This window comes from Xenia sp. Carnegie-2017, unplaced genomic scaffold (assembly GCF_021976095.1).
Source record: "Xenia sp. Carnegie-2017 unplaced genomic scaffold, XeniaSp_v1 HiC_scaffold_17, whole genome shotgun sequence".
NCBI lineage: Eukaryota > Metazoa > Cnidaria > Anthozoa > Malacalcyonacea > Xeniidae > Xenia > Xenia sp. Carnegie-2017.
In genome coordinates, this window is record NW_025813479.1 from 821,604 (window position 1) to 845,897 (window position 24,294).

The 24,294-nt window shown below is 35.3% G+C and overlaps 2 protein-coding genes across 5 annotated transcripts in view; one reads left to right on the forward strand and one right to left on the reverse strand.

Moving 5' to 3' along the window:
- Positions 1–22,050, forward strand: part of LOC124437758 (serotransferrin-like) — a 23,933-nt gene extending 1,883 nt beyond the window's left edge. Inside the window, exons 1-5 of one of the 4 annotated variants that reach the window (XR_006945836.1) lie at positions 7,208–7,443; positions 19,930–20,082; positions 20,367–20,627; positions 21,112–21,362; positions 21,735–22,050. Coding sequence is in view for 2 of the 4 variants with exons in the window: in XM_046987687.1 (XP_046843643.1) it covers positions 7,368–7,443; positions 9,735–9,887; positions 10,203–10,463; positions 10,883–11,143; positions 11,682–11,842 (912 nt within the window). In the remaining 2 variants the exon portion in view is untranslated. Of the gene's footprint in view, positions 1–7,207; positions 7,444–9,734; positions 9,888–10,202; positions 10,464–10,882; positions 11,144–11,681; positions 12,224–17,134; positions 17,424–19,929; positions 20,083–20,366; positions 20,628–21,111; positions 21,363–21,734 lie in introns of those variants that run through there. The other 3 variants (XM_046987687.1, XR_006945837.1, XM_046987686.1) reach the window with 3 other exon arrangements.
- On the reverse strand, positions 14,594–24,191 carry LOC124437764. Its single transcript, XM_046987694.1, has 3 exons — positions 23,463–24,191; positions 22,978–23,066; positions 14,594–15,362 (listed from the first exon to the last, which is right to left on the reverse strand). The coding sequence occupies exons 1-3, from the start codon at positions 23,510–23,512 to the stop codon at positions 15,106–15,108; spliced, it is 396 nt and encodes a 131-aa protein (XP_046843650.1). The 5' UTR covers positions 23,513–24,191; the 3' UTR covers positions 14,594–15,105.
- Between the last annotated feature and the right edge of the window lie 103 nt (positions 24,192–24,294).

The window sequence follows — 24,294 nt, forward strand, 5'->3', positions numbered from 1 at the left end:
CAGAACGATACGCGTATGATACGAGAATGATACGCGTATGATACGAGAATCGATAATGCGTATGATACGAGAATGATAATGTATGATACGAGAATGATACGCGTATGATACGAGAATGATACGCGTATGATACGAGAAATGATACGCGTATGATATGAGAATGATACGCGTATGATACGAGAATGATACGTATGATACGAGAATGATGACGTATGATACGAGAATGATACGCGTATGATACGAGAATGATACGCGTATGATACGGAATGATACGCGTATGATACGAGAATGATACGTATGATACGAGAATGATACGCGTATGATACGAAGAATGACGCGTATGATACGAGAATGATACGCGTATGATACGAGAATGATACGCGTATGATGCGAGAATGATACGCGTATGATGAGAATGATACGCGTATGATGAGAATGATACACGTATGATACGAGAATGATACGCGTATGATACGAGAATGATACGCGTATGATACGAGAATGATACGCGTATGATACGAGAATGATACGCGTATGATACGAGAATGATACGCGTATGATACGAGAATGATACGCGTATGATACGAAAATGATACGCGTATGGTACGAGAATGATACAAGGATGAAACGCTGTGATACTTGACAGAACTTTATTCATCGTAATGAGCAGCAATTTCACTTTTTCCTACGCGTATCATACGCAAAATTATGTTAACAAATACGCCAGCGGGAGTTTTTAGCTGGAAGATCTACATCTAGAAACATCTCATAAATTGCAAAATGTTATTGATTCATCTACCTTTATCAGTTATAATGCATAATTGCGATCACTCGTATTCTACGTTCATGTATACTCAGGAAAATTAGACTGAATAATGCATCTGGGTGAAAATTAAAGCAGGAAGTTGGTAGTTATTACACATTATATCGATCCCCTTTCTTATACATGGTGAATTAATTGCTTTAAACATCTTTCTCTCCATTTCATAGACATTTTTCTCGGTTATGTGTTAAAAACGCATAAAGCGTGATTTTTATGACGAAAGTTTCGTCTTCATTTTCGTACAATAATTTCTACTTGAGCGCGTTATCAGTTAAATATACATACAAATGACAATTTATAGACCTGTCGACATTCATATCAAGTATTTCATACGAAGTCACTAAACGTTCCACAGTCTGTTCAATTTTTTGCATGTGATTTTTTTATAATTATAACGCAAAAGTCTGCAGTAGTGATTTGCGCTGCGTCATGAGGAGTAGAAGCCGAATAAAATTTTCTCAACAGACTAATTTTTTGTGGTATTAACCAACACCTCAAATAAAATTGAATTCGTCCTTAGGAAAAGACGTTATGTTAATCGTCTTCGAAGTATTAACTGCTTTATAATTTTGTTGCGACATTGTGCTGAAAACCATATCATCGAGCAATCACGACTATCGTGTTAAATAACAATATCGTATCAAGTAATAATAATAGTTTATAATCTGAAAAGAAACTTGTTTTGCACATTTTGCAAGAATGACTTCTTACTAACGAAAACTCATTTCATCTCATAGCTTTAACTCAATACAAATCCTGCAACCTCGGAACAAGACCATTGTACGCCATTGTTACTGGTAAATTAACAACCTCTGCTACGATTACACAAATCCGAAACATGTTGAATGGCACTGAACTCAATAAGTTTAAGGCAGCTGGAATAGTAACCAACAATGCCAATTTGGTTTTGTACACTGGCGGATCAGTTAAGGAATACGTTGGATCATATGGATATTACTACAATGGTCTTCGTGGAGTAATCAAAGGCGCAGCGCCATCTTTCACGATGTCACTAACTTTACAAATCGCCGCCATTTTGGTTTTCTGGCTCATGGCTTAAATCGTGCATGCATATGCAATTCGGCAACTCAGTGCTCTTATGAAGAAAACTGAATATTAATTTATCACTGTTCAACAAATACAAAAACACAACGTACTTAATTCATCAGCCATGAAATCAACGTTGTGGGAAAAACATTTTAAATTTAAAACACCGTAATTCATTAAAAACATGTTTTATGATAGTTCCACATAATATCTTATTGTATAAGATTTCTTATAACAATAATATGCTTGCACTAATTTTAATAATATCTATTTTAACACCGTAGTTGATTTTGTCTCTTAAGATATAATTTGTTTGGGTGAAGTCAACAAATATTGCTTCCTTTGAGAAGCCTCACAAATAGACAATGGAAAAGTGATTGAGCAATACGTTACGATTTCTATATTTCGTTGATATCTCCTTCAGATTTTATGTGTTATAGAAAATTTTGCTAACACGACGTATCGTATGTAATATGTCGTAAAAATAGTGTAAAATTTCGTGGATTCATCTGTAAATGAGAATATTACACAGCTAAATACGTCGTGTTTGCTAAATTTCTGTAATAAAAAGAAAATGTTTTTTCATAGCAGAGCAGTTGTACTGTATAAAATACGTAAAAACTTCAGCTTAAAAGGAGAGGCAGAAAAGAAAAAAAACAGTAAAAATTCTTCCAAACAAAACACATTCGTCAGTTTATGGCAGCCTTATTCAAACGTAAAACAGATGGAATAAAATCATTATCCTCGACAAAATCTGCAATCACAATATTTACACCACGAGATCCCCTATGTCGCCCCTTAAGCCATTTAACAAGACTGACGGTAGCCGTTTCTGAAATCCAAGCCTTCAAACTTCCATTTACCGCCTGTCCAGCAACTATTTCCATCCAATGAGGTTCCATTATGCCTTGCGTGACGTAAAACGCATTTTGGACGCTTTTGGCATACTCTTTGCTTAGAAATCCTAACCATTTTGAATGTTCTGTAAAGATGTCGCTGTTGTAGGGAGAAATTATACTTTTTTGACTGGACCATGCAAACATGGGTATTTTTTTTTCAAGAGAATAACTAACGAAAAAGAGAACTTGTTTCTTCAGTTGCCACATCTTTTGTAATGTAAATGAAGATAATTTTTCCGTCCTCGGGCACAAATATTTTCCCAAGAGCGTCGATACTTTAGAAAATAGGAGTTCGCGCACTTTAGGTGACGAAGCATACATGTGATTAAAATCTAGTATGACGACTTCTTTTCGACAGTTCTCAAGGAAGTCCCGCACTTGTTTCAAGATGTTATCCAAGGTAGCCCCGATTAAACCGTGTTCTACATATCTGGCAAAAATTACATTAAAAATGAAGCACAATTAAATTGATGCGCGCGCATGGGTCGCTCGACAGGCAGATACACGTGACAGTGAAATTCTAGACTCTACAATAAGCGTAAAGAGCAGAAATCAAAGCGCAAATACTTGCATCTCAGTGGAGTATTTGCGTATCAAAGCGCAAATACTTGCATCTCAGTGGAGTATTTGCGTATCAAACTTGAAAAAGGAAGCAAAATTATATATTACTGCACTTGTTTTTCATGAAAGACAAAGATCAGTTTAATGTGTATTTTCAAATAGGCACTAAATTGCAGCTGTTTGTAATTGACGTCATTGTTTAATCCTATCGTTTTCCCGCGAAATTAAAAAGGAAAGAATGATTGCAAATATTGAGAGAAAAAAACGAGCGTCTTTTAATTTCATCCGCCATATTGGTTTTAGAACCTCGTCGGTAAATTGTCACGTTAGAACTTTTCAAAACCCAAGTTTTGAAAATAAAAAATTTTATGCAGAGATTAGGCACGATGCCATTTATGGAGGTGCACTAGTTTGCATCATATTTCGGTGACGAAGGTTGCCGTACGACGTCAGACTTTTTTCTTTAAATTCAATCACCGTTTCATTATGATTGGGAGATTTTGACGAAAGCATGCTCCATTCATTGAACGCTAATCATAATTGCTTGCGCATAGCTGTTACGTATAGCAGTATTTTGTAGGAAAACAAGCCCCCTCTCACACCCATATAGCATAGGATAGGAGAGTCAGTGGTGTAGAAGGGGGCGCTCGGGGAGGAGCCCCTTCTACTTTGAAATGGGTAACTTTTCATAATTTCATGGCTTCAGCTTCGTCAAGAAAGCCCCCATCTGATAAATTTAATTCTATAGCACTGACGAAAGGTGAATATCCAACCCCTAAATCAGTTTATGACAAGTTTTCACAAAAAATAATGAACAAACAATTGCAAGTGAGGAGTGCAGTACTTACATGTCCTTTTTCGAAGGAAGATATATAATTCTCATATCCAAATACCGTATACCACTTGCGAGCTGCTGACCAATGGTTTGAGTCTGCGTTACTGACCAGCGGTAAACAATGTCTTTTGCTATGGCTGGGTTGATAAGATTTACGACTTCTTTAATCTGAAATAAGAGAAAAGCAATGTAAAAATGATTATAATTGTGTTCATTATACGTTAGAACCTCATTTACCACAGAGTTTAAACTATCGGAGTACGGAGCTCGCGGGCTCAACGAGTAACTGCACGAATCATGTGAGCCTGGAATGGCTAGTTCGGTCAGCGGTACATCGTGCAAATGTGGTGGTAACAGCTCCATCCAGTGGGAGAAATTAACACCTTCAGCTGCGAAACCTATTATTGTAGATTTTATTAAGGTTTTTAAAAATAACGTTTTATCTAACACAATTTTCGATAAACTTCCATTTTTATACATACCTGAGACATTGTGAACGAACAAAACAAATAAGACAAAGCTATGAGTGTTCAGTTTGTAGACAAATGGTCGCGACTTTGAGCATCTAGTGTAAACAAAATATACAGTTTGTTTGTTGATTTGTCGAAGAAATTCTTGTAGAACTATGTTATAAATTACCTTAAACATGCGAACGACGATTTTCTCGGCAACATTGAGCGTAAATACCATAAAACTCCGCTACCACCAACACGAAAATATTCAAATCTTGACTTTTAATAACGGGTGGCAACTGGTGAACAAATGACAACATCAATATCTTTATTTCAATTACTAAGGGATAATCAACCGACTTTCTCATCACGCAATCAATAATTTGTTTGTTTAAAGATTTTAAAATGAAGAGGAAAGTAATGATACACTGAAAGTACAAAACTATCTTTGTGGAATTTTATTCACTCTGAGCCATTCGGTGGTATAAATCGGAAACGACTGAGATTGATGATAACTCTAATTTCAGACACTGTCTGCTCTCTACATCTTTGTGATAAAGATGTGTCGGTATCTTCAATTATTAAAACTAAAACAGTTGAACGTTCACAATATCTTTTCTTATTGTAATTCTGGCTCTTGTTCGAGTCTTACAACTATCAATACAGGCTTACGTTAAAACGTAAGCGTTTAATGAAAATGCGAGATTTGGCGAATGAAAATCGTTGTATTAGATTCTTGTCTGTTATATAATTACCGACGATCGTTGTTTGCTAAATTAATTCAAATAAGGCAAGGATTTCTTCTATACACAATACATACTTATCGCATGCTGATAGCTATATGGTAAAGGACAGCAAGCTGAGATAATGGTGCAGGCGTGCTTTTCTTCTCGGGAGTTTTATTTACAATTTTTTTGGGGGAATAAACAATACAAAATCTGGCTATGTTGTAAGCATAAATATTTGCATAGTGTTGAACTTACCTTTTGCGCTCACTTTGTAAACAGAGCTGTGTGTTCACTGACTGTAAAATTGACCAATTCTAAGGAATTGAATAATGCAAATTGATTTCATATTTACACAGCAAAAATAAACCCTCAAGTTGGTAATGAGATTGTTAAAAAAATGATCATTTACCGACAAGATATAATCACCCGACGTTATAAACTCTATAAAACTAGTTTTAGCTTTAAAAAATGTTCAATCCCTCTAATTTTGCCCATTCGTTATGTTACCATAGCGATTTACAATTGCTATACAATAAAGACCTTTAATGCCAAAAAAAAGCGCAGTAATTTCCCGCAATATGGTTTGACTGGACTAAAAACACGGATAACGGTAACACGGATATCGGGAAAACGTACCGTAAGAATGCCACTACTTCAGTACATACTTCAGGGATATTCAAAGTTATATTAGCTTATTATATCAAAAAACAGAACGAACGAAAACACAATAAATTTATTTGATACATTTTGTTGTGAGGCACTTAGGTTTTTTACATAACACATGACTGGTCTTATGATTTGAAGTATGAACAGGCAATTTCAATTGTAAACTATATTTTGATCTTGCAAAGAGAACTTTAGTGCAAAAAACTTGTCTCACAAACGTCCCGTGTTAATGATTGCTTCGTCCTACCACATGTCGTTTGGCAAAGAAAAAAAATGCCCATGAAAAAATCTTCCTTGAAGACGTCGCGATCTTTTCATATAAGAAATAATAAAGACCTTTGAGCTGCTAGATTTAAAAGAATTTTGACAGCTAAAGCAAGATACTGCATTCGGTATTATTATTGTGTCTGAGAAGTGGGAACAAGTAATTAAGTGATTAAGACTTACGTTTGGACCATTCTAGGTTGAAAGAGAAAAATTATCTGGGGTCTAATAAGCGAACCATTGCGTGTAAGAGACATTGTTCGTTATTTATTTATGTTTTATATATGTCATGAACCTGTGGAGAAATAATATCCTCAATAACAGTATTAAGTCGGTCACAAAGGAAAATTCAATGGTAGATATCGGTAAAATTATGTAAGTGAACAATTATTCTTACCCGCGCTCGCTATATCCGTGTTACTTGTATCCGTGTTAACTTTATCCGTGTAATTAGCCAGTGCTCTACTTAATATTAAAAATGCTTCATTCCAATGGATTCTTTTATCAAATGGCTATTGTGCTGGCTATCTATCGTCAACCAATTTTCCACAATGTAGAAGTAATGGCCGCGATGTTACTTGTTGTAAAAACCTTGAGAGAAATTCCTTTGAAATTTCACGACAATTTTGTGCCAAAGATCCATGCAAAATATGTCAAATAAGCAAAAAGAAAGCAGTGATTTAGCATATTTGCAAAAAAACGCCCCCTCATTCAACGATTGTTTTTCAAATAGATCGCAGATATTGAGAATTTTACATATGACTCATTGAATTCAATTGCATCAATATTGTTCCTCAAGTTGACGATATTAATCCTGCAATATTAATGCATATGAGCGCAGTTCTTGGAAGGGAAATTCATGGCGTTTCCTACAGTTGGTATTGTAGTTCAAGCCAATAGCAATAAACAGTAATGTAGCCATTAACGTTATCTCTATTCTCATTGGATGAGGCTTCAGTACGAGATTCATACAAATACACCTAAACAAGCTGACGGTGACACTTGTCCGAACAGGCGTTACGTAAAGCACTGATCAACCTCTTCACAAGCAGTTATCCAGAAATTCTCTGAAGAACCATTTCTCGTCAAAAAATGTATCGACAAGCAGCGATATTATTTGCATTGGTCATTTGCTTCGTGGTTGCTGATCATCACATTCCCTACACAGGTAAGGTTGAGAAACTGATTAATTAACAAGGAAGCCAGATGTTTGAAATCAGTATTGCCGTATTAATGAACTAATGATTTGTTGTACATACGCAGGGAAGTTTAATGCAAGAGATAAGCATGCATTAGGCGACTACTGAACATGTGCTTTGACAATAGCTTCAATTGCAACTGCTGCGTGCACTTTGACACGTATAGTTGCCAGTTGCATACGTGTCAGATAATTGGCGTCAGTACTTTCATTTCCAGTCGAAGGCATTGCGGTACGCTGTAAATATCATGTAAGCAAGCAAAACTGAGACGTATATAATGTGTATTACAGCAAACATAATTATTTACAAAATATATTTGCCGAAAGCAGAGGCGTACCTGGAACGTTATTTGGGGTGGGATGGGAGGGTGCATATTCATATACTCCTTAATTACTTTTGGAAGTAATTTGAATTTCGAAAGACATCAGTAGGGCACAACTGAATATATGAATATACACGTGTTCTTTTGTGGAGCACGTTTATCTGTATGTGATACAGAGATAAATAAATTCATAAAAGTTGTGAGTGTGTTGGCTATCGACTTGTCTTTTAAGGCGTTCACAACATTACTCAGATTCACGCATGCATATCAAATTAGTTTGCTTCAAACACTAAATTTTGAAGAAACGCAAGTCAGTTTCACGCATTGAGAAGGCCATCGTCTCCCATAGCAAAGGATTAAGGAACAAGGCCTGTCGATGTAGTAAACAAATTTGAATTCCATGAATGAATGAATGAATAAAATTTTCAAATGGCGTTGTCAAATGACGTTGATTTTAACGAGTGGCGTGCTTTTGTGCAAATACAATTACAAAATTACAACGCAATAAAACCGCTATAGAGATAAAACATAGAGATAACAAATAACTATAGAGGTAAAAGATAGGTTTAGATGTTTAGATATTAACAAAGCTTAGTTCTATCATTAATTACAAACTTAACAAAATCATAAAATGCAAGTGGCAATACTATTTTGTAAAAGTGACACATTTTTGCTATCTCTGATATCTCGTTGGAATTGAATTCCATACAGAAGCCACATGAAGCTTTTCTTCAATGAGTTAGTGTTTTGCATATTGACAATTCGTAACATCACGTAGAATACGTTGATTAATGTTAGTCACACAATAATTAAATATGAAGCTTAAATGTTTGTTTCGTTTTTGAGAATCACTGAGATCTGTCAAAACGTGCTCCGAACTCTTTGTTTATGAACTTGGAAACTTATCATGTTAAACCTCACGTTTTTTAACGTTCAAACAGCAGTCTAGTTCTAGTATAGGTGGTTTGCATGTAATATAAAAGCTCCTATGTTGGATGTCTCCTACAAAAGAATGTGTTATTAATGCTAATGTGTCAGTAGCTGTCGTGAGGGGGGGACACTTTGCTTGTTAATTCCATAATTCCGTGGAAGTTGGTGGCAAATTTGCAATACAACAATGGGTACAACAAACGTGTAAAAACCGTGGAGACTGGTCACTAATGCTGTTGTATGTGAAAGCGAAAAAACACATGATACACAAAACAATGGCCAACAGCACCTAAATTCAAAGAAATCATCCAGTTTGAAATCTCAACACAACGCATGCAAATGACTGCATATTGCATGTCGGTAAACACAGGATGTCTGTAGACAATTTAAATTTAAGTGGTTTCTCTCGCTATTGATTGCGATGAAAGATCTTTGAATTCATAAAGTTATGAAACACTTATGGCCGGAGCACTTATAGGAATTATTAAAAAAATTATAAACAAAGAGCCTTTTTTAAAATCCCAGCGTTTGGCATTTTAATACACTCATAAGCTTCAACAAAAATAATGTTTTCGATGTCGGGCAAAAGACAGTTCCCACCTTCACTTTGGAGCATTAACAATATCTATTTCTTTGAAACTTTGCTGTTTTCCACAGTAAGTAAGCGCTAAAATTTCCGAAGATCAAAAATCTAATTCTTTAGTGTGGCCACTGTCGCTCGCGTGCCACGATCACGAAATGTACGTCATTTTGCCCCCCAATCACAGAATATTGATTATACAGAAGGGTCACTCAGGTGTACAACGCGTCCTCATGTCGGCCATTATTCCAGCCAGATGAGGTGTTGGGAAAAGAATTCCAAGTTGAATTACCATTTCAAAGTTTTGCACCTTTTTGATATTTTTGAAAACTGTAAAAGTCTAACTATGAGAATGTTTTCACTTTCTTGTATATGTAAGCTGAATCTTCTAAAAATTCATTTATAACACGTTTGCTCTCTCCATGTAGTTTGTGTCAGCAACGTAGCTGCGTGTAATAACGCAGGTCTAACCATAAATGTCACGTGTCAAGGAGCAACATCCGGTTCAACTTGCATTAAAGATGTTGTGAACGGTCAGGCAGTTATGACATTGGCCTCAGCTGATGACATGGTTAAATATGGTAAGAAATCCATTTATTTATCATTCTATTATTTAGTACAAACTGGAGCATTCATATACGATTCATTCTTTAAATTATCATAAACTTTCAAAGTTTCAGGAAAACATTTGCCAGGTGTAAAATCTTACTTATATCACACATCTGAACTTAAATGTTTACGTTAAGCATTGATTTTCATATGTATTCATAAACTATACAAACACTCCAGTTTCCATATTAGATCAATATGCCTAAAGAATGTAGACATGAATGTATGACATTGAGCACATACTTTTATCGTATGGAAAAATTTACCAAATATTTTCTCGTTTTTAGCTGACAATCTCCAAATTGTCATTGGTCAAAAACTACCAGACCTCTACAACTTTATTCAATATTACGGTTTGGCTGTCGTGAAGAAAAATACAACTTTTAATTTCAACTCCCTGCGGAATCAAAAATCCTGCCATACTGGTGTAAAAAAAACTGTCGGTTGGAAAATCCCTGTTGGTTACATGCTCTTTAATAAAATAATGACATATACAGACAACCAGTATAAATCTGCTTCGGATTTCTTCGGTCAAAGTTGTGCACCTGGTAAGATATCTTTTAATTACTAATTAGTCAGTTTTACTACATGGTTAGATGAGAGTGTACTTATCTAACTTTGTTTAAAATTGATTTTAAAATCATCACAGACAAAGTTGCCAAAAAGCGAGTTTTTTAGGGTAGCCTAAAGCAAAGTGTAAATGACATTTATCTGTACAGTGGTGTCCTTAGCTGCAAGGAAAAGAGAATTAATGAAGCAATAACAACCTCGCAATAACAACATCGCAATGACATATTTAGAAAAATGACAAACTACATTAAGCTTTTGCTAAACTTTTCTTCGTCAGTGTACTTACTCAAAAGTTAACCAACAGGCTTTTGAGCGCTATCAATTGTGAATGTAAAAGTAATCCAGACTGAAAATGATATTTTGCAAGGAAATCTCATGTCCATTTGTCCATATTCAGGTATTAATGACATCCCAGGAGTCAGTGACGCAGTGAAGAGAGATCTTTGCTCTTTGTGTAACGGATCATGCGCACAAGATTCTTCTACAGAGGCATACTACAGCTACGAAGGTGCTTTCAAATGTATGGCCGATGGTAACAATGATCGCGTTGGTTTTGTAAGGGAATCGACCGCTGAAAACTTTTTTAGTGGCAAATCCGATTATAGAGGCACAACTATGGCAGACTACGAACTTCTCTGCCCTAATGGAACAAAGGCTGGTAAGTTTTGAAAAATACTTTAATTGAGAGTGGAGTTCATTCAAACCTAACACTGATAACACTCATCCTCAAGTGCAATTTTGATGAAGATCTTTGCTGCGATGTTTGATAAAACCTTGTCCAAACATGGGCACCCCATAACTACATGTTTTTCGTAAATACGAAATAATTAACCTTTTTACTCCTGAGGAACTTGATGACTTCAACAATTTGTCTTGCATTAATCGAGCAACCTCGCGCGACGTAAGTGTGACGTGTAGTCTTATCAGTTTAGTAATAACACTACACGTCACAGTAACGTCGCAAGAGGCTCATCGATCAATGCGAGACAAATTGTTGAAGTCATCAAGTTCCTCAGGAGTAAGAAAGGTTAATTATTTCATATTTATTACAAGAAACCCGTAGTTATGGGCTGCCTATGGTCCAAACTTTAATATTTCACTTCAGAAAGGAAGGTTTACATCAACGTTTACAGCTGATGAGATAGTATTTCTGTGGGTCTGAAATTTTCCACAAACTATGGTTTTATTTCATATAGCTTTGAATCAATACAAAACATGCTACATCGGAACGAGACCATTGTACGCCATTGTCACTGGGAAATCAACATCGTCTGAAACAATCACACGAATCCAAAATATGTTGCTAGGAGTTGATGTCAGGAATTTAACGGCAGCTGGAATAGCATACAAAATGTAGAAAGATTGTGAAGTATAATGGTGCATCTGTTAAAGAATATGTTGGATCATATGGAAATTATTTTAATGCTCTTGCTATGAGTGCAGCGCCATCTTTGATGTTGTCACTAGCGTTGCAAGTCACTGCCATTTTTGTTTTCTGGCTCGTGGCTTGAGCACCGCAGTTAGACAGCTGCCATCATATGACGTCGTTATGAAAAAAGCCCAGACATTACGGATACTCCTTGGTGATGATAACATTTTATGTTATGTCGCGCATAGGACTTTGCGCAAATTAGTGTGTTTTTTTTCATAGCACGTTTTAAGCTACGATTTTGTTTCACAATTGTGTAATTAATCTTGTTACGTTTATTACATAATTACCATTTGTTACCACAACCAACCTTTATGGTGTTCATCATTTCTGAGCAATTTCGTAAGCAGAAGCAGAGGGGGGAAGGGGGGAAAGAGAGTGGAAATGTAAATACTCACAATCATGCTTTCGTATGTTAGTGCCCACACTCCAAGCCTGAATTTGCTTTTAGTGCCCAAACTAAAAGAAGCATTGTACATCAAAAAACCCAAACCTAATCTTAACAAACAAATTAAGCATGTCAATACTATCTTTAACTTGTAAGTAACTTCCGCTTCCATCCCTTTTGTCTATACACATGTCTTGTATCAGATTTCTTTATATATTAACTCCATTCAAATATTCATTCTTATACCGCACTGAAGATGGCAGAAGAGGGGGAAGGGGGGAATGAGAGTGGAAACAAAGAAATCAGTAAAAGTTATGACACGAAACTGTACCATACAATTCGTTGTTCAACGTTGCATGTTGAAATTTTAGTTGTTTGAAACATTGCGAAGTAAAGCAGGTTTGATCTTTTCAAAATTCCGCAGTTAGCAGGAAAAATATCAAAGCAATATAGGACAGAACTAAACAACTAATCTTGGACAATTACAATAGATACAAAACAACAGAAAAGGCAAGCAACAAGTACGCACTGTTGATAAAACACGTCAAAATACCTGACACAAGCCACAAAACTTCGCATATTTTAGCTCGCTATTTCAATAAATCATTTACCTTCGAGCTTACGTAAGTCCTTCTTGCCGAAATTTGGTCGCAACGATATTTTCTTAAATGAAAGCGTCTCTCTTTACACATTTATCTTACAATACCTCCTCTTTGGGAAACGATGGAAAGAGAAACCTTGCTTTTATGTAATCTTAGACGTAGTTCACAGTACATTAAAGCGAAAGTTATAAACTTTTATCAAACCATCAATCCAAAAGTAATATCTTTGTATAAATGTCTATACTCACAATTGGCGCGAATGAGAACTACTACGTCACACCGATCATTTACGATCGTGTACATGTCGGGAACTTTGGCTTTTATTCGACACATAGGTGACGCGCGCAATAAAATCGAGTCCAAATAAATTGGAATGCATGTTTGATAAATTTTAACTTCAATTACGCTAGATAGTTTTTCAAACATGTTGAAAATTATTCTTTCTCAACATTCAGCAAAGACCATTATTTAAATGATCTAGAGTTACAGTACTGGAGGAAAACTAATCAAATAAAACTTAATATGTTTTTAGTGGAAACCTCGAAATTCTCTCAAATGTTCAGCGAGAACAATATCTCTTCATTGAGGTAGTGTTGCGGCTGAACCAACAAACTTTTCTATGCAATTTTTCACTTTCTCGTGATCAAAAATGCTCTGAAACTGCATGCAATTTACCTTGATTGATAAGATTTCAGTGGTTTTGTCAATGATATAATTCATTCTTTCATTTCAAAGTACAACATTTTAGGATTAAACATCTAAAATCCAAGGCATAATTAATGACAAACTGTGATTAATTATTAAATGCCACTATAAACATAACACTACACAAACACACAAACTTCATGTGTGCAATGATTATATAACATAAGAAAATAAAATACAAGCAATGTTTGAACAAAAATATATGGAGGAAGATGCTCACTAAGCCCACAGCCTTAGAAAGGAAGCCAAAACGGAAATAAGACAATATAATATAACATAATCAAATATAGCACAAAACAAAAACATGATAAAATTGTCCTTTAGATCAATTAGTTATAAAAAGTATTTTCAATGAAGCTGTAGACACAGTACTGTTATTGTTATTACTAAATAGTCAATCATGAAAGTAAGAAAGTTTATATTACATTATGAATACAAATCCAATGTTGTCATATGGAAGCCGTTTTCATTAAAAATCGTTGTCATTTATTTAAGATAAATTCCATTCCAGTGTTTCTGCTGTCTTATCTTTACAAACAAGACGTACAACACGTGGCAAATTTACCCAAAAACTCCAAGATTATCATCATGATTTTACAGCAATATAACAAAGAAAAATAAAATTATCTGTTATCAACTCACCACATCAGATCTAAAATTGACATCACGAAGTTTCCACAATGAGAATAGCTATTGTATCCAAATAATTCATAAAATTGTCGAGATGTACAAAACGATTAAAGTGAAATATATTTTACCACATGCTCACACATCTTTATTGCTAGAGACTGGGATCGAATTCTTAATTGCTATGGCAACTATATTCGCACCCGAAAGCTGTCCAAAAGTAGTCTGTGTTTGATAAAGATAGGTGGGGAATATATCTAGTTATCCTACTAAAGTTTCTGTCAGGTTAAAAAAACAATGCAAAGACAATAAATATTTTGCAGGATTCTCTACTTTTAACCCAGTCATTGATTTACGTTTGATAATTTATTAAGAAATATAGTTAAACACTTTTTGAAGGACTGCCTGCATGCCCTTTAAATTTCAATTGTCCTAAAGTTGGACTTCACCATTTATAACATAAAGTTTATATATAATATATAAATAATATATATTATATAAAAGCTATTCCAAGGACAGTGAAGCTCTCACACTCAATTACAATTATAAAAAGCGACAAATACATGAATGTTTAACAGTTTTTTAAAACTTAAAATGAAGACATATCTTTAGATGAAAATACCGTCAGGTCTGTCATAGCAAAATTTTTATGACACATACAGATCAATACTATTTAGCGCATCATAATTAAATGCCCTCTGCAAAACCAATATCAACTCTTAATGACGTCAATGACAACACAATGCACACATACGTCATTAACTGCGTCACACTTATCTAATTACAATGTTTCTCGGCAGATACGGCATTAAATATCGTCGAAAATGTTTCTTGCTGTTTTCCTGGCTTTTATTCACATACAGCAGTTTTCATCTTATCCATACTGCAATACGCTTACAAGGAACTTGTAAAAATGTCGATTTCAAAAAGCCAAACTGGGCTCGATCCCATCGCATGTTGGTCGTGCCGTCTTCCATAACAGTGTAATGACTTTTCAGCATTACTTCGTTCTCATCATTCGCAAGATGACAACGTTTCTTCCCCAGTGAAGGACTGCCAAAATGAAGGCCATGTTCGTAAAAACGATAAGATGCGTTGACGTTGTCTCCCCAACAAAGTGTGCTACCTGAAATGAAGAAAGATTTGTTTCAAATTTACCAAAACAAACAAAACTCATAAAAATCCATTTTGAAAAACGATTCAACTTCGTGAATACGGCCTTATAAGGAGATATTTTATGAAAAGGTATATATGCTTGCCGTATGATGTGCCTCTACTGCACGTTTATATTTTCTTGTTAAATCCATTTGTTTTAGCAAACAAAAGAAGAGTTTTTAAGGCAACAATTGTTGAGCACGTTTAACTGTCGTTCAATACGCTCAACGTCATTTATGAAGACATGTCAGCAAACGATGATCGTCTAGGTTAATGCAGTTCTGGAAAAGACTGTTGGTGTTGATGTTGACTGACGTTTCGACATTCTTACTGGTAGTCGTTTTCGGAATCAAGGGTGTCAATATCCTAAATGGTCCTAAATGATCCTTAGTGGTATACATCTTCAGTATCAAGAGTGTCAAAGTACTTATAGAGGTCCTTAGTGGTAGTCATCTTCAGAATCAAGGATGTCAAAGTACTTAGTGATCCTTAGTGGTAGTCATCTTCAGAATTAAGGATGTCAAAGTACTTATAGTGGTCCTTAGTGGTAGTCATCTTCAGAATCAAGGATGTCAAAGTACTTAGTAATGGCCCTTAGTGGTACTCATCTTCAGAATCAAGGATGTCAAAGTACTTATAGTGGTCCTTAGTGGTACTCATCTTCAGAATCAAGGATGTCAAAGTACTTAGTAATGGTCCTTAGTGGTACTTATCTTCAGAATCAAGGATCTCAAAGTACTTATAGTGGTCCTTAGTGGTAGTCATCTTCAGAATCAAGGATGTCAAAGTACTTATAGATGTCCTTAGTGGTATATAGTCAGGTTCACAAGAGAGTCAAACATTAGTCAACATCAACACCCACAGTCTTCTCAGGACTACACCAACCTAGACGGTCTACATCTACAAACATGTAACTATACTCCCAGGCTCAAACCATTTACTTTGTCATTGAGAAAAGCGCCGTTAATGTTCCTTGAACTCTCAGTCTTATTCATTCCTTCGGTATATTAAAAAGAGAAATCTTGAACGAAAATGTAAATTTGAATTCTTTTCTCTCTTGTTTAATAACGTTCCATGTATAATCTCCTATTTACATATAAAGGGCTGTTTACATGAATCCGGAATGACGTTCGATCCGTAATGAACTCATTCCATTTTAAAAGAAATCCTACTGCATGTTTACATGAATACGGAATGAGTCACAACTCGATCGGGATCGACTTCATTCCTATTTTCATTCCGGATCGAGATTTAGTTTTAATCTCATGTAAACACGAGCTGAGTTTCATTCTGGAATGAGATTGTGATTAATGACGAAGCACGCATGAGCCATGCGTAGTGTCTTCTGGGAAATTGAAGCTCGTGAGCAAATAAGGCGGCTAAATGGGCTAAAATGAGTGCGAAGAAAAACAACAATTAGTTTCATGCAAGTGTTAAGCTGATTAACTCAGGAGCAACAGAAAAAAAAGGGTTGCTATAATGTTTATGTTCGCCATCTTCAAATTCAAAATTCCTGCAAAATGTCAATCCTTGTGTTGATTTCCCATGTAAACACAGATTGACATCACGTTTTGATCAGAATTGAAAGTCATTCCGGATTCATGTAAACACCCCCTGACTCATTGAATTCAATTGCATCAATATTGTTCCACAAATTGACAATATTTAATCATGCAATATTAATGCATATGAGAGCAGTTCTTGGAAGTAGGAATTCATGGCGTTTCCTACAGTTGAAGCTTTAAATGGTATTGTAGTTCAAGCCAATAGCAATAGAGAGTAATGTAGCAATTAGTGTTATCTCTATTCTCATTGGATGAGGCTTCGGTACGAGATTCATACAAATACACCTTACCAAGCTGACGGTGACACTTGTCGTAACAGGCGTTACGTAAAGCACTGATCAACCTCTTCACAAGCAATTATCCAGAAATTCTCAGAGAAACCATTTCTCGTCAAAAAATGTATCGACAAGCAGCGATATTATTTGCACTGGTCAATTCCTTCGTGGCTGCTGATTATCACTACACAGGTAAGGTTGTGAAACTGATTAATTAACACGGAAGCCAGATGTTTGAAATCAGTAGTGCTGTATTAATGAACTAATGATTTGTTCTACACACGCAGGGAAGCTTAATGCGAGAGATAAGCATGTGTTAGGCGACTACCGAACATGTGCTTTGACAATAGCTTCAATTGCCACTGCTACGTGCACTTTGACACGTATATTTGCCAGTTGCATACGTGTCAGATAATTCGTCTGTACTTTCATTTCCAGTCAAAGGCATTGCGGTACGCTGCAAATATTATGTAACGAAGCAAAACTGAGACGTATATAATGTGTATTACAGCAAACATAATTATTTACAAAATATATTTGCCGAAAGCAGAGGCGTACCTGGAACGTTATTTGGGAGGAAGGGTGCATATTCATATACTCCTTAATTACTTTTGGAAGTAAATTGAATTTCGAAAGACATCAGTAGGGCACAACTGAATATATGAATATACACGTGTTCTTTTGTCGAGCACGTTTATCTGTATGTGATACAGAGATGAATAAATTCATAAAAGTTGTGAGTGTGTTGGCTATCGACTTGTCTTTTAAGGCGTTCACAACATTACTCAGATTCACGCATGAATATCAAATTAGTTTGCTTCAAACACTAAATTTTGAAGAAACGCAAGTCATTTTCACGCATTGAGAAGACCATCGTCTCCCATAGCAAAAGATTAAGGAACAAGGCCTGTCGATGTAGTAAACAAATTTGAATTCCATGAATGAATGAATGAATAAAATTTTCAAATGGCGTTGTCAAATGACGTTGATTTCAACGCCTGGCGTGCTTTTGTGCAAATACAATTACAAAAATTACAACGCAATAAAACCGCTATAGAGATAAAACACAGAGATAACAAATAACTATAGAGGTAAAAGATAGGTTGAGATGTTTAGATATTAACAAAGCTTAGTTCTATCATTAATTACAAACTAAACAAAATCATAAAATGCAAGGGGCAATTCTATTTTGTAAAATTGACACACTTTTGCTATCTCTGATAACTTGTTGAAATTGAATTCCATACAGAACGCCCATGAAGCTTTTTTTCAATAAGTTAGATTTTTGCATATTGACAATCTGTAATATCACGTAGATCATGTTGATTAATTTTAGTCACACAATAATTCAATATGAAGCTTAAATCTTGTTTCGTTTTTGAGAATCACTGAGATCTGTCAAAACGTGCGCTCTTCGAACTCTTTGCTTATCAACTTGGAAACTTATCATGTTAAACCTCACGTTTTTTAACGTTCAAACAGCAGTCTAGTTCCAGTATAGGTGGTTGGCATGTAATATAAAAGCTCCTATGTTGGAGGTCTCCTACAAAAGAATGTGTTATCAATGCTAATGTGATCAGTAGCTGTCGTGAGGGGGACACTTTGTTTGTTAATTCCATAATTCCGTGGAAGTTGGTGGCAAATTTGCAATACAACAATGGGTACAACAAACGTGTAAAAACCGTGGAGACTGGTCACTAATCCTGTTGTATATGAAAGCGAAAAAAACACATGATACACAAAACAATGGCCAACAGCACCTAAATTCAAAGAAATCATCCAATTTGAAATCTCAACACAACGTATACAGATGACTGTATATTGCATGTCTGTAAACACAGGATGTCTGTAGACAATATAAATTTAAGTGGTTTCTCTCGCTATTGATTGAAATGAAAGGCCTTTGAATTCCAAATTATGGAACCCTTATATAGGAAATATAATAAAAAAAGAATTTTAGAGAAACCTCAAGCGGTTGGACATGTTTTCTCGGTATTGCGTACACAAAAATAACTTTTCTGATGAATGTTGTGCAATGCATTACTAAAGACAATTCGCTTGTTCACTTCGGAATATTGTCGATATTCATTTTTCAAAACTTAATTGCGTTCGGAGTGGGTAAGTCTTGAAGTATTTCATGAGATAAGAAATCAACCATTTAGCGGCCACGATTGCTCACGAGCAACAATCACGAAACGCAACCAAAATGAGTCGACAAAAACGCGCGGTCACTAAACTCATCATCGTTTTGTTGGGGCATGAACTCGACTGGACAGCACAACTTTCGCTGAATCAAAGCAGGCTAGGCCACCGATGTTATGCGTAGAAAGATTTAGTAACAAACTGACGAATATAAGTCATTTGCACCAGCCCCTATTCATTCCACAACTCACCCCCAACGGCATTTTGTTCCTACGGCATTTTGTTCATTTGAAGCGCGTCAGAATTATTGTGGGTGATCTTATTTTCCTTCATCATTCATGGGCCTCCTTCAATGTACCCCAATAGGTGTGATGATCTCCAAAGCTTTTACCGATTTGACACATGTGTGGTAGACTTAATCTTGGACAAGGGGAGGGTGGGGAGGCGAAAACCTTTAAAGTTAAATGACCGATTCAAAGTTTTGGACATTTCTGGATCTATAAAAAGCTGAAACTTGTATCAATTCAATTTTAACACCTTTGCACTTTTCTTGTAGTTTGTGTCGAAGACGTAACTGCATGTAATAACGCCAATCTAAACATAAGTGTCACATGTCAAGCAGCAACATCCGGTTCAAGTTGCGTTGAAGATGTTGTGAACGGTCGAGCAAATATGACTATGGCTGCAGCTGATCACATGGTCCAGAACGGTAAGAAATTAACTTGTTTATCATTGTATTTAGTGTAGTATACCTACAGGAATATTTATAAACGAATCATTCTTTCAATTGTAAACAATCCAATGTTTTAGGCAATAATTAGCCAGGACTGAAATGTCAATGAATTTTTATGTTGAGCAAAAATCTTTATCCTAACCTTCCAGTTACCGTATTAAATCATTCTGGACGAATAATGTAGACACGCAGATACGACATTGGCCACATACTTTAACTGTATGTAAAGTTTTACTGCATGTATCTTTCCTCTTCTTCAGCTGAAAATCTCCAAATTGTCATTGGACAAAAACTACCAGGGCTCGGCAGATTTATTCAATATTACGGTCTGGCTGTCGTCAAGAAAGGAACTACTTTTAATTTCAACTCCCTGCAGAATCAAAAATCCTGCCATACTGGTGTAGGAAAAACTGTCGGTTGGAAAATCCCTGTTGGTTACATGATTTGCAATAAAATAATGACATACACAGACAACCAGTATAAATCTGTTTCGGACTTCTTTGCTGAAAGTTGTGCACCAGGTAAGTTATTTTTTACATTAAATATGTATTCAATTCTACTTCATGGTTGACAGTATACTCACCTTAATATACCTAGTTTAAAATGGATATTAAATTTATCACGAGAAAGTTGTCAAAGATCAAGTCTTTGGGTATATTACGCCTCTACTAAACGAACGACATTTAGCCGTACAGCGGTGTCCACAGCAACGTGAAAAAGGTGCATAAACCCAAAAAAAACGTAAACACAAACAACCCGACAAATCAATATTTTCCGACCGCTGACCGCGAGCATTGCATGACCATATTTTTAATTCAATCCAACAAACAGCATTAAGTATTTGCCATTTAATCACAAGCAAACCAACAGGCTTTTGAGCACCAGCAAACGTGATTGTTAAAATATTCAGAGTAGCAATGATATTTCGCAATAAAATCTCTAGCTATGAGCCCAGCTGAGACATTGTTACAGAATTCCGTGAAATAGATTGATATCCATGTTTAGGTATCAATGACATCGAGGAAATCAGCGACGCTGTGAAGACAGATCTTTGCTCTTTGTGTAACGGAACATGCGCTAAAACTCAACTGAGCCATACTATGACTATATGGGAGCTTTCAAATGTATGGCTGATGGTAACAATGATCGTGTTGGTTTTGTGAAGCAAACAACAGCAATGGAGTTTTTAGCTAAATATCCCAGTTATGGTGCACTTAAAGATTACAAACTACTTTGTCCAAATGGAACTACAGCTGGTAAGTTTTGAAAAATATCTCAATCGGAGGAAGTCTTTAAACGCAAAAATGAACAGAGTTGAATTTGAAGCAAAAACTGTCATAAGCCCAATAGCCGAGAAATCTCCTAGCCTCTCACAATTCCCTTTATTTTCTTGTCTTTTCTTGAGTTGTTTCTGCATCACCTCAACACCGCAGAGATATGAAATAGTAGCACGCATCCTTTGGAGACGTAATTTTGAGATCCCCAATATACTGAGCGACATTTGATAAAGATCTTGTCTTACACAAAAGTTTAAGATTTAGTAAGAGGCTAAAATCAACGTTAAAGGCGAGAGTAGCTATTTCCGTGCGTCTGAAATTTTCCACTAACAATTGTTTCATTTCATATAGGTATGAATCAATACAGAAAGTGCCACATCGGAACAAGACCATTGTACGCCATTGTCACTGGTAAATCAACATCGTCTCAAACAATCAAAAGCATCCGAAATATGTTGGAAGGAGTTAATATCACTAAGTTAACGGCAGCTGGAATAGCATACAAAAATGTAGAAAGATTGGTGAGGTATAATGGTGCATCTGTTAAAGAATATGTTGGATCATATGGAAATTATTTTAATTGTCTTAATGGACCACTGAAACCAAGTGCAGCGCCATCTTTGACAATGACACCAAGTCCATCGCCATCTTCGACAATGACAACAAACACATCGTCACCTTCGACGACACCAAGTGCAGCGCCATCTTTGATGCTGTCACTAACTTTGCAAATCGCCGCCATTTTGGTTTACTGGTTCGTGGCTTAAATCACGCAGCTACTAGTCTACAACTCAGTGTTCTTGTGAAGTAAACTGAACATTACGGGTGCTCGTCTGTGATAACATTTTACATCATGTCTCAACTAACAGTTTTTCTTTATAGTTTGAATTCCGTGTCTGTGTGTGACAATTTTATAATCAATCACAAGAATTTTTGTAAATTGTTACTCTTTCCTATTTTGTTACCTAAATACAATTTGTAACCTACAATCTAACTTTATCATTTTCTTGTCTGTGAAATTATACTTTAACTTCACTTACATTAGATAGACTTTCACTTCAGTATTACTACATAGCTTTTCAAATAAGTTGAAAACCGGCATTCTTTCAAAACATCCAGCAAAGACTATCTTTCAAGTTACAGTACCGGCACAGAATAGGAAATGAACAGAAGGACAACTTAGTGTTAGAGCCTTTGAAGTCAGTGCCCTTGCGATTGTCTCACTGAGCATACTAGCAATTCGACAGCTGCTATTACTCTGACAAGTATGTATGGAATTTGTAAATAAATGTACTTTGCGAAAACATTAATATACACATTGTGAAGGTTAACTTTCTAAACCTGCTTTCTTATGATCAAAACATCAAAATATGCGGTAAATACTGCCAATTTGTCTATTTTGTAGTCAAATCACTTTAAATCGCATTATAGCTGTGCCTTGCCTTTTAAAATTTAATTAATGGGAAAGTTCCCCAAAGTTGATGAAAGACAATGTTTAAAGCGTGATATTCTTACACAAATATTCCATTCTACTTTATAATTTATAGTAGTCTTTCTTGTAATCAAAAAAGCTTTGAAACTGTATACAATTTACCTTGATTGGTTAGATTTCTGTGGTTTTGTGGTAATCCATCATATATTTCATTCTTCCATTTATAAGTGCAACATCTCAGGATAAAATATCTAAAATCCAAGGCATTATTAATTACAAACTGGGATTATTCAATCATTTAATGTTATTACAAACATTAAACTGTAAAAACGAACTTCATGTGTGCAATGATGATATAACACAATCAAATACAACTAAAGAAACATTTCAACAAAATTAAATGGACGCAGACGCAAACTATTCCTACCCCTAAAAGGAAGCCAATAGAAAAGAAGACAATGTAATATATAGTCTATTACAGTATACAATTACGTATAATCAATTATAATATATAACAAAAATATAATAAATGTCATTTCGATTAATTAGTTCTAAACAGTGACCCTGTACAGCATTTGAAATGAACAAATAAACACAAGCAATACTGTTATTGTTAAAATTTATATTACTGTATAATGAAAGTTTACATTGTATTATGAATACAAATCCAATGTTGCCATATGGAAGCCGTTTTCATTAAAAATCCTTGTCATTTATTGAAGATGAATTCCATTCCAGTGTTTCTGCTGTCTTATCTTTACAAACCAGACGTACAACACGTGGCAAATTTACCCAAAAACTCCAAGATTATCATGATGATTTTACAGCAATAAAACAAAGAAAAATAAAATTATATGATATCAACTCCCCACATCAGATCTAAAATTGACATCACGAAGTTTCCACAAGGAGAATAACTAGTGAATCCAAATAATTCATAAAATTATCGAGATGTACAAAACGATGAAAGTGAAATATATTTTACCACATGCTCACACATCTTTATTGCTAGAGACTGGGATCGAATTCTTAATTGCTATGGCAACTACATTCGCCACCCGAAAGCTGTCCAAAAGTAGTCTGTGTTTGATAAAGATAGGTGGGGAATATATGTAGTTATTCTACTAAAGTTTCTGTCAGGTTAAAAAAACAATGCAAAGACAATAAATATTTTGCAGGATTCTCTATTTTCAACCCAGTCATTGATTTACGTTTGATAATTTATTAAGAAATATTGTTAAACACTTTTGAAGGACTGCCTGCATGCCCTTTAAATTTCAATTGTCCTAAAGTTGGACTTTACCATTTATAACATAAAGTTTATATATAATATATAAATAATATATATTATATAAAAGCTATTCCAAGAACAGTGAAGCTTCACATTCAATTACAATTATAAAAGCGACAAATACATGAATGTTTAACAGTTTTTAAAACTTAAAATGAAGACATATCTTTAGATGAAAATACCGTCAG

Bases quoted from the DNA above. Each gene is read 5' to 3' on its own strand.
- LOC124437764 (XM_046987694.1), bottom strand. From the start codon at position 23,512: ATGAAAACGGCTTCCATATGGCAACATTGGATTTGTATTCATAATACA. The intron at 23,067-23,462 runs GTAAACTTTCAT...CTTGGATTTTAG, and splicing joins ATTTGTATTCATAATACAAT to ATATTTTATCCTGAGATGTT. The intron at 15,363-22,977 runs GTAAATTGTATA...TCTTCATTTCAG, and splicing joins CAGAAATCTAACCAATCAAG to GTAGCACACTTTGTTGGGGA.